Source organism: Artemia sp. Qi Xiang Cuo, chromosome 12 (genome assembly GCF_049724085.1).
Source record: "Artemia sp. Qi Xiang Cuo chromosome 12, ASM4972408v1, whole genome shotgun sequence".
NCBI lineage: Eukaryota > Metazoa > Arthropoda > Branchiopoda > Anostraca > Artemiidae > Artemia > Artemia sp. Qi Xiang Cuo.
Genome location: NC_142805.1, coordinates 20,060,612 through 20,071,880, shown reverse-complemented (window position 1 = coordinate 20,071,880; position 11,269 = coordinate 20,060,612). Strand labels below are relative to the sequence as shown.

The window sequence follows — 11,269 nt, the reverse complement described above, 5'->3', positions numbered from 1 at the left end:
AACAAAATCCTGGATGCGACGGTGTTACGACCCTTGCCCTGAGGGCTGTGGGGGGGGGGGGTGTCATCCTCAAAGACATAATTTCCATTTTTTCAACTACGTTGAACAAACTGGCTATCTCAAAATTTAGATTGAATGTGTTTGGGGAAAAGGTGGGCTTGAGAGGGGGGCTAGTTGCCCTCCAATCACTTTCGACTATTAAAAAGAGCATTAGCCCTTTGAATTTCCAATCGAACGAGCTATTTTTGAAGTTTCTACGACAACGCTGTATATAAAAACCTCATATGCCCCCAGGTCATAACTTACAGCCCTTGCCATAAGGGCTGTGGGGGAGTGTCATCCTGAAAAATGTAATTTCTATTTTTAAATCAACTACGCTGAACAAAATGGCTATCTCGAAATTTTGATTGGATGTGTTTGGGGAAATGGTGGGCGTTGAAGGGGTGTTAGTTGCCTTCCAATCTCTTTCAACTATTAAAAAGAGCACTAGCCACTTCAATTTCCAATCGAATGAGTCCTTTTCGAAGTTTCTACAACAACTCCTTTGATACGAAATGCTCTCGTCTAAGACCAAGAGCCAAAAATAAAAAAAAATAAAAAAGTAATACATTGTGCCAACATCGTTCTTTACTTAGGCAGCGCTATTGCGCTGCCTATGAAGACAGCGCTCTTGCGCTTCCTATGAGTTAAGTCAATAACTCCCAAGTTTTTTAGAACATCAAAGGGCTAGGCTTATTTCTACTTAGTAGGATTTTTGTTTGTATTACTAATTTTAAATATACAATTTTATTTTAATTATGTTTCCAAGAAGATTATATAAAAAACAACTTTCAATCAATGCTAAGCTAAAAAATGGCAACAATCCGAAGTTCAAGAAAGTTGTAAGTCTAATATTCACTGGGTTTTAAGGCATCGAATGTAGTAGAGGGTCATCAAAACTTGAATGATGTCAATTTATAACCTAAAAAAAAGAATTAATCAGAACAGATCTAAAAAAAAAAAAAAATTAAAGGGCAATTGACCTGCTATAGAATAAAAGTTCAAATAGGGATAAAATCCTTTTAATAAACAGTGCTTCACAAACAGTGATAAAATTTCACAAAAAATATCAGATATTTATTTTTGAAATTTTATAACTGTTTGTGAAACACCGTCTATTAAAAGGATTTTATCCCTATTTGAATTTTTATTTATTGTCACGGAAAGGAAGCGTGGTCTCTGAAATTATCTCTGCCACAGGAAATTAACACTACTAATAAAGTGAAAATTTTGAACTTAATAACTGTGAAATATAAACAACATGCATTACAAATAAGTCACGTGTATCAAACAGTTTGTGGTAACGAACTGTAAGTAAGGAGTGACCCGGCTCAATGGTAACCGAAAGTCTAGAACACGATATTTTGATAAAAATAGATACATCAAAAGAATTAGATTTTAATGCTGATTTCAAATATATAAGTTTCATCAAGTTTAGTCCTACCCATCAAACGTTACGCGCCTATGAAAATTTAGTTGATTTTCGAAAAAAGGGGGAAAGACCCCCTAAAAGTTATAGAACTTTTAATGAAAATCATACCATCATATTCAGCGTATTAGAGAACCCTACTGTAGAGGTTTCAAGCTCTTATCTACAAAAATGTGGAATTTTGCATTTTTTTCCAGAAGAAAGAACACGGGTGCGTGTTTATTTGTTTTTTTTCCCAGAGGTGATCTTATCGACCCAGTGGTCCTAGAATATCTTGGGAGGGCTCATTGGAATGGAAATTAAAAGTTCTAGTGCCATTTTTGAGTTACTAAAAAAATGGAGGGCAGCTAGGCCCCCTCCCACGCTTATTTTTTTCCCAAACTCACCCGATCAAAATTTTTAGATAACCATTTTGTTCAGCATGTTCGAAAATATTATAACTATGTCTTTTAGGATGACTTAATACCCCAAAGTTCCCGGGGGGAGGGCTGAAAGTTATTAACTTTACCCAATGTTAACATATAGTATTGGTTATTGGGAAGTATACAGACGTTTTCAGGGGTTATTTTTTCTGGTAGTGGGGGGGGGGGGGTTGTCGGGGGTTATGTGGAAGGATCTTTCCATGCAGGAAGTTTTCATTGGGGAAGGGACATTGCTATGAAGGGGACGCTGGACTTCCCAGCATTATTTAAAAAAAAGATCAGAAATTAAATGTAAAAAAAAAAGTTTTTCAACTGCAACAGCAGCAACATCAAAACTTTAAACGAACAGAAAATATTACATATATTATTGGGTTCACCACCTAGTCAACACCTCACTCTTTAAGCCAAAGATTTTTTAATACTTTCATAAGAGCTATTTATTCTAATGAACGGCCTTTGTGATTAAGTGGTCATTTTTAAAGAATCGGAACAAAATTCGAACTTTAGCTTAAAGAGCAAGGTATTGACTAGGGGGCGAACCTCCTAATATACGTATTAAAAATATATGAATATAGAAGTTCGTTACGTAAGTTAATTCGTAAGTTACATATATTTATTACTAATAAAAACGTTCGTAAATAAAATTAAACAAGTTTCGAGAAAGCCATTTAACCAAATAAAAGTAAATTAATATGCAAATTTTCTTTTAATTTTTCATGTACGGTGAGACAAGATCAAAACCTGCATTTATTCAAAAACGTTCAAAAATTAAATAAAAAAAAGTTTTTTTAATTGAAAGTAAGAAACGACGTTAAAACTTAAAACGAACAGAAATTATTCCTTATATGAAAGGGGCTGTCCCCTCCTTAACGCCTCGCTCTTTACGCTAAAGTTTGACTTTCTCACAACTCTATTTTTTTAAACAATAAAAAACTTTAGCGTAAAGAGCGAGGCGTTAAGGACGGGACATCCCCTTTCGTATAAGGAATAATTTCTGTTCGTTTTAAGTTTTAACGTCATTCCTTACTTTCAGTTAAAAAAACTTGTTTTTTTTTATATTTAATTTTTACAAGGTGTCGAAAGAAAAGAGAGGCAATACTGAGTGCCTAAAATAGAAACCTCAGCGCTTATTGAAATGAAGGAATAAAACTAAAAAACAACAAAATTACAAAATCAATACATTAATAAATAGAAAACAATGAATAAATGAATCCATCTGGAGAAGAAATCCAGTACCGGTGGGAAAATCTGAAGAAATATTTCTAGGCCAACTTTGTTCCTGGTATTCACAAATGACTTAGGGGACTGCCAAGTAAAAAGAAACCTTTTTACTTTCCTGATAATATGACGACAATGATCTTCATGGTGGACGATGAAAATCGTAGCAAATCCCTTGAGAAGCTTCAGGTTTATTTGGAAGATGTGGAGATACTTGTGGATACGGCTCCTCAGTTTCAAAGTCTCAAATACGAAGGAACTCTTAATTTTCAAGGTAGAAAGTGTGAATGCTCTCCATGTTTTCATCTTTAAAGGAGAGGCAATAACGAAAATTCATACGCTACATCTCCTTGGAGTTCATTCCTCGTTAGATGTCACATCGCCCAAACACATAAGCAAAGTGAGATGCACAGGGCTCCTCTCAGAACAAACTACCAGAATTATGTGTCGAAATCTTTAGTTGCCTCGGCATTTCTGCTAGACTTGCTGATTTTTTTCCATTTCCAGGATATCAGCATGAGTTAAAGGCTCGCTATTGACTAGAAATGCTGGTATTAGCTTATGTGTAATGAAGTGTAATACTAGTAATGCTAGTACTAACTATTATCTTATGACATCGTTAAAACTAGAATAGCAGTGGATATTTGTAAGCAAAAAAGCTCTGTTTCTAGTTTAAAATTATAGAAAAGTAGATAATCTGAAATTTGTATTATGAAACTTTATTTAAAATTAAGAATGTTAGTAATTTTACTGTTTATATGATACGGCCGGAATGTCTCCCATATCCCTTTAGTTTTTCCTGATTAAAAATTCATTGAAGTAAGGTTCACGCAGACCAATAAATCGTCTATAAACAACTGCCAATTTAAGCAGAAATAAGATTGTTGGGGTTCCACCCCTGTTTCTTTTCCTTTCAGATAAATGACCTGTTTTCTTTTTCTTAATTACATTTGAGTATAGTATAATTTCAAAAGACAGGTTAAATTCCCGTTACTAAGCGATAGTGGTTTTGCAATAGGTAAGCCTTGAACCAAGTTTATTTTTATACTTCCTGGTTTGGGAGTCATTGAAAGATAAATCTAAGAGTGAAAATTGGGTTTGAATGAGGATGTAACTGATTGGCTGGGCCAAGCGAAGGTCCACCCATATGAACAGTTGTGTAGATATTATTATTATTTTTTAGTTTGCGTTATGACCCCGTTTAGGGAAGGATATTTCGATAGTCATATGTGACCCTTTTTGGAAGAATACAAGTAAGGTATTTTCTACAAACTGTGTACTAGTTTCCGTAACCCAGGCAGGGTAGGAATAGAGCTACGAGGTACCGTCATTATTATATTGACAGGGAGGCTTGTTACCTCCAAGGAGAAAGTTAAGAGATTTTCTAGCCGTAACCCAAGGCGGGTACATTTGGCTATAGAAAGTGGTTATTTGACCATTCGACCGCATTATCATACCCTGGGACAGGGTATACTGTAAATAAGGTAGTACCAAACCCGATATTTGCAGAACCGTTGGGGTTAGAGCGGGAATCCCACTAATATTTGGGCCGACAAGGGGTTCTCCCCTTTGAGTAAGTGGCATAGCAACCTTTTTCCGCCATTTTTGCATCAATAAGTGGCGACCCCCGTACTTACACCCCAATAAAGATTATCTAAAAACGAAATCTAAAAGACGAATTATAATGAATAGGCCTATTATGGATTCTGAACCAAACAATTGGTTATGGAAAATTGAACCAAATTAATTGTTTGAACCAAAACTGAACTGTTGACATCAAAATTACCGTTAGCTTGTATTTTATGGGTCATACAATGCAATTCCCCTCTTACGGGCCATGGATTCTTTGTGGGGATTTGTAGATTCTTGTCTAATTATTGTACTGTTATATGAAAAATAAACCTATCAATCAATATATCTCATCTAATTAAAAATTGTTGAGGTTGCAAAAACAGACTAGCAGTTGGGTACCATCAGATAATGGCCTGCTTTGTTTTCTTAAAATAATAATTCTCAAATCATAATAGTGCTAGTGCAGAGAAATAGAAAGTTTACTTAAGGAAAATGTTATGGCTCTCCTTTATTTTCACTAATAAACGTCTAATTTTTAAAACAAACTGATTTTATGCAAGTTTTCCATGTAAGAGAGTTTAAAACCAATCAGGTTTTAAAAAGGCAGGTTTTTTTCTCTCCAGAAGTAAGGAATCATGTGATTGGCTTACGAAACGTGTCGCAATAATAAATCAATGATAAAGCACACTTCTTAACACGGAGTATAGGACAGTGATTCATCTTTTTCGCTTTGGTGTAACTGCTTATGCAATTATTGAAAATAATTTACATCTTCTTTTGTTTATATCTTGACATCGAATTTTGTCCCACAATCTATCCAAAATTATAATAACGTCACTGCGCCAAACTTGGTGTATCCTAAAGTTGTCTCCAAGCGACACCAAAGGCTACTAATCTCATTTATTTACTTAAACAGTAAACTGTTCTCTAATTGTGGGTGAAGAGCTACTTACTTTAACACTAGTGTATCCATTGACATCCTGCAAGTCTCTGGCCCAAAACTTCACAGCAATGGTTTTTACGCCTTTATGTTTTGGAGTTAATCGGACTGTGGCTGTGCCTTCACCACCAGGTGGTATTCTGCAGAAGGGAATAGATATAAACATTATTCGTTAAATAATAATGAAAATCTAAAAAAGCAAAACAAACTGGTCAAATACAATCGGTTAAACTAAAGTCAGTTCTTTAGCATAAGGTTCAAGACTCCTTAGATCAAAGTCGGGGTTCCAGAATGTTAATTTCGTCACTAAAGAATATTTGAAGGTATTGTAAAATTTGGTGTTCAGAAAAGCAAGAATATCTATTTTTCAGCTTCTAAATTCGTGACACCGGGTGGTTTTGATTATCTGATTTGTCATTAATCTTTTACATCACTCAATAATGAGGTCTTAATGACTTAAGTTTTCTCTTGAAGGAGGCGACAGAGAATCTTTAAGGGGAAACCAGTGACGGATCCAGGGGGGCGAGGGGGGCGTGCGCCCCCTAACATAATCTAAAGTAGTGGAATTTACTTAATTAACGCAAGTTTGCGTTAATTAAAGTTGCTCCTAACGCAATTTTATCAGATCAACCTGTTTCACGCCCCTCTATAAAAAAAATCCTGGATCCGCCACTGATTTGAATAACGGTTGAGTTGAATCAAACCTTTCATTATCAGACTGGAGAGAGCCATCGGTTAAATAGATTGCTAATATAGTGTTACCAATATATTACTAATATAGTAATGTGTATGACAAGTTAATAACTTACAAATATTAAAGTAGTAATGAAGATGTATAGAACTGAGGAAAATTGTTAACCGAATTAATCCCCAAGACCTTTAGAACCAAAAATGAAGTGTCAACTTAATTTTACAAATATTTATCTAAAATTAATATGATAGTTCTACCTTATGCACTAGAAGATAGCATGTTACCCTCTATTTTATTTATCAGTTTTCCTAGCGTACCGCCATTAGCAAGGTACCATCCCTAATTTAGATGGTTTTGGATCATAAAATTAGTGATTCATTACCCCAAGTCTAAATTTTTAGGCATGGGCACCCATAGGCTGATTTTTTTTTTTTGGGGGGGGGGGGGCTACGTGGTCTAATCGGCACTTCCAGTATTTTATAATTAAAATCTCATGACAAAATATCATAAGAAGCGTGATAGTGCTGCCTAAGTAAAGAGCGATTTGGGCCCAATATATTGTTTTGTTTTTTAGACCAGGCCATTTCTTATAGAAAGAAATGTCATAGGAACTTCAAAAAGAGCTCATGGAAGGCAACCAGTTATAGTACTTTTTTAAGTTATGGTGTTACAAATCACTACCAGAAATTTTTGGGGGCGTCCACCCGCCCAGAGTCTCGGGCAAGTGATCCAAAAATTTGAAAAATTTGTGAAAGATTGAAATTTTCTCAGAATGTGGGGCTGAGCTTAGGCAACGAATAGGTACTATTTGAAAGATAAAGATGGCTTTAAATGATTGTTTGCCTGTTATTTCAAGCAAATTAATGGTCCTATGTCAGTTCTATATTCTTGGTCAACCTTCTTAAGACCATAGGCGGGCGTGCCTTGTTTGCCTCCCATTACAGGCAATCTAACGGTCTTATGTTAATTTTAAATTCTTGGTCAACATGATGCCTGAGACTCTAGGCAGGCATGCCATTCCAAAAACTAACCTGACAAGTATGCGTCCAATAAAAGAGTCATGCCTACTCCAGCCATTTACCCGTGCAGCCCCAGTCATTTAAATATTTGCCTCTCAATTACTTGAACTATCTGTCTTGGCTTTTCTCTGTCTACAATTAGCCATGTCTTGATGCAACCTATGCATCCTGCTGCAAAATACTTGATAGCTTCAATTCCATTTTTTTTTGTTACCGATTTTTTTGCAAACCACTACCCCCAATTCACGATTTTTTAGACACATCAAAAATTCGCTTATATGTATTTTAGATACGTTCTTACGAGTCGGACAAACGTTTTGAGGGAGGGGAGGGAAAGTAATGCCTTCTAGCCCCCTCCCCTAGATAAGGCCTTTTGGGTTACTTATTTTAGACTTTTTAAATTTGTGTTGTTTCTTCCAGCTTAGACAAAAAATAGGGTTCACATTTAAAAATTGCAAGTTCATCATATTGCAGTAAAATTAGAATTAGTTCACAGATGACATTCAAAAATATTTTTCGTCCGAATTTCTTCGCATCACCTCTTTATCAAGTTTGTTTTTCAGTTGTGGGCTTGAATTGCTCTTTTTCTTTTTGTTTGTTTTTCTTTCTTTGTTTGTGTGTTGCTCTACTTAATATATTATATATGGTGTGGGTGAACTTTAAATAATATCGATTATCTGAAAAAGACTTCCAGAGTCTGCAAATAGGTGTCACGCTTAACCGGCTTAAAAAAATAGTGGCATTCACATTTTATACAACACAAAATGAACAATAGACCTGGGCCAATTCGTGATAACAGTACAATATTTTCTACAGTGTTGTCATAAACAAAGCTGATGTCACACTTGTAAATTTTCATAGCAAGTCACAGTGCAACATGGGCGCCCATAAGCTGAATTTTAGGGGGGGGGCCTTACCTGGTCTAATTGGCACTTCCAATGATGTATAATAAAAATCTCAAAACAAAATATAAAAAAATAAGGCAGCACCATCCTGCCAGGGGGGACTGGAGCTCCCCTCTGTCCCCTCCACCATATGGGCACCCATGCATTGCAATCATAGATCATCAACCAAAGACACAAAAACAGCAATAAAAGCTATTGATATGTTAAATGGATCTACTATGCTTGCGTTGAATTGAGGCTGAGCCAAGTAGGGTAAAGTTTTTCAGATTGAGCAATTTAAGAGGTTAAGTTGACCGGGAAAAAACCAATATAATTGATTAACATAACCATGCTTGCATTAAGTTGTGTTTTGGGAAGGTTCTTTTGGGACAGAGTTCCGAGAGTTTTGGTTGTGTCAAACATGCTCCAATTGTGTGTAATGTGACATGTGATTGCTTGTTTGTTTGACCCAGATTAGAGAGAGGTAAAGAGAAAGGGAGATGAAGAGAAAGAGAAACGGGATTAAGTAAAAATATAGAAGTGGACAGAGAGATTTTAAAAAGCGGATAGATTTACCTTGTGAGTTTGGATTTTTGAGCTCTACCCATTCCGGCTCCTTGTACTATAAAACGAGGTGAAACCAGATTTATTGGAAGTGGATTCGCTAAGGAAACAGTAACAGGAAATTCTTCACCAACAACCACTTCTTCGGGTACCTGTAAAACCAAATGGCAAAAAAAAAAAAAAAAAAAAAAACAACAAGGAGCATAAACATGTACCATAACATTATATACAGTAAACAAATTTCATATAGGATTAATAGATAAAGGTAAGAGCCAGATTGTAAACAGAGTCTTATCTTACCAGAAATCTAAGACTGTAAATTTAGCTTGCTAAAACTGCACAATAGCATAGATGGGGTGATGTTACCCTCGTGGACATGGAGTAGCATTTGCCAAAGATATGTACGTAGCATAGAGAAGGGGGCCTTCCATCCCATACTCTTCCCGAAGTATTAATCACTGCGTTATTAGTTATAATTTCTTATAGATTTCCATATAAATTATCCATGTTTGGCACTTTTACCAAAGGTTTGACCAATACCCCCCCCCCCCCTCTAAAGAAAATTCTCCGCAAATGTCTGCCAGTAGGAACCTTATATCTGAAGACTGAAAAGCCTGGGCAACGAAGATAATAATATAGACAATGTGAAACTTGGAACAAGTCTTCCCGTGGGCACTATTTCCATCACCCCCCTCGAAGAAAAAAAAAGGAATGTAATCAGAATAAAAAATTGTTTGAGCTATAAAGTATCCAGACCTAGTTTGACAAAGGGAAGAAGTAGATAAAAAAAAAAAAAAATAAATTACGAAACAAGATTCCAAAACTTGCTGGAGCTAAAGAATTACCGTTTCTACCTTTTAAAATATTCATATTTCTCTGCAATCTATATAAACTTCTTTTTTGGAAAGTTTTTCTTTTAATTAATTTCTGTTCGTTTTTTATTGCCAAATTTTTGCCAAGTTTTTCAACATTCCCCATTTCAGCATCAATTTTTTTGCCACATTAGAGTTTTAGTAAACTATCAAAACACATAGATGATGGTAGCCTATTTAAAAATTAAATTTTCTAATTAAACAATCCACCTACACAGGACCTGAATTTTTTAAAAATGATTGGCGGCAGATGGAGTGTCCTGAGGGGGGTGGGTGGAGGGAGGGGCCCTCCGAGCTTCCAACTTTTTTTGACTTCGTTCAAATTTTCTCCTAACGCTTACATTTAACAAAAACTTGTTCCCAACCCCCCTAAATTTATAAAATTTATTTTTTTATCAAGACATTTTGGAATACATAAGTTAGGACTGCATTCCCAGTTCCTCCTATCGCCCCCCCCAATCACATGAGACGCTGGACGCCCCGGGCGTGCAGTCACTGTCAGGGTTCAGGAGACAAAAGAAGGCACGTACAACTTGAAACAGGGCAGAATTAACAGTCCGGGCACTTGGTGCGGTGGGGTACGGGCATCTATTCAGGCTTAGCTCTTAGACTTTATTACTCTTTCAGAGAGCATGTTCCAAATTGATATCATCAGCTGTGTTCTTGATAGTGCATATCTATACCTTTTTAATAAACATTATGCACATAGTCTCTTTAAATTTTGTTTAATATAACACTCACCAGTCCCTGAATTTTAAACCTAAGACCCTTCGACTTTTAAAAAACTAGTTGAATATTAATGTCTCATTGTAATTAGTATACATCCTGAAGGTCAAGTGAGTAAATTTTATCATCTATACTCATACTCCTTGGGGCCGTGGGAGGCAGGGCATCCCCGGAGGCCTAGATACTCGACCTGTGTTTTGTATTGATCAAAATCTATTTGTCAAAAGGTTAATCGGTGATGAGGGGAATCAGCATCTAGAAATGGCAAGGGGAATGATTACCCTCCCGTAGCTCTTAAACTTAGTCCTCCAGCTTCACTGAGATTTTAAAATTAAGAACCTCATCCGGTCTCTAAATATTGATGATAATTTCTTATGACCATCAGTACTCTAACCTGGTGTTGAAGTGTGGTCAGGATCACTCGAAACTGGTTTGTTTTTTTATTATTTAAATAATTTTAACACTATATATCTTTAAAATTTTTTATCAATTGGTATGTTAGGGTTATTCAATCAATTTTCTTAGTTGTGTGCGTGCAACCCGCAAGCCCAGGTTTACACCCCCCCCCCCCTCACGTGGGCGTAAATGTTACAGCCCCACAACTACGAGTTACCTCACTTAAATAATATCATTCTGGGTGATAACATTTCTTCACATATTGCATGTTTATGTAATTTAGCATACCCCTCAAGATTTTCCAAGGTTTAACCTTGATGCCCTTAGCCTTTTCGGATACACCCAGGAACAAATATTTTCCCTTTTCCTAATGATAAACCCTACATGTAAACAATTGGAAAATTCCATAATTTGAAATCCTTGCCCCTAGGCTACAGGAGAATGGCAAATTTTGATCAACTTTGAACAGAGGGAGGTGCCTGAAAAAGAAAGGAGGG

At 36.0% G+C, this 11,269-nt stretch overlaps 1 protein-coding gene across 1 annotated transcript; it reads right to left on the bottom strand.

Annotated features, from left to right (window-relative positions):
- Positions 1-520: 520 nt before the first annotated feature.
- Positions 521-8,934, bottom strand: LOC148945876 (annulin-like). Its single transcript, XM_089098163.1, has 3 exons — positions 8,791-8,934; positions 5,634-5,760; positions 521-961 (listed from the first exon to the last, which is right to left on the bottom strand). Exons 1-3 carry the CDS (start codon positions 8,820-8,822, stop codon positions 950-952), a joined length of 171 nt encoding a protein of 56 aa, XP_088954289.1. The 5' UTR covers positions 8,823-8,934; the 3' UTR covers positions 521-949.
- Positions 8,935-11,269: the final 2,335 nt, after the last annotated feature.

Bases quoted from the DNA above. Each gene is read 5' to 3' on its own strand.
- LOC148945876 (XM_089098163.1), bottom strand. From the start codon at position 8,822: ATGGGTAGAGCTCAAAAATCCAAACTCACAAG. The intron at 5,761-8,790 runs GTAAATCTATCC...TCCCTTCTGCAG, and splicing joins CAAAAATCCAAACTCACAAG to AATACCACCTGGTGGTGAAG.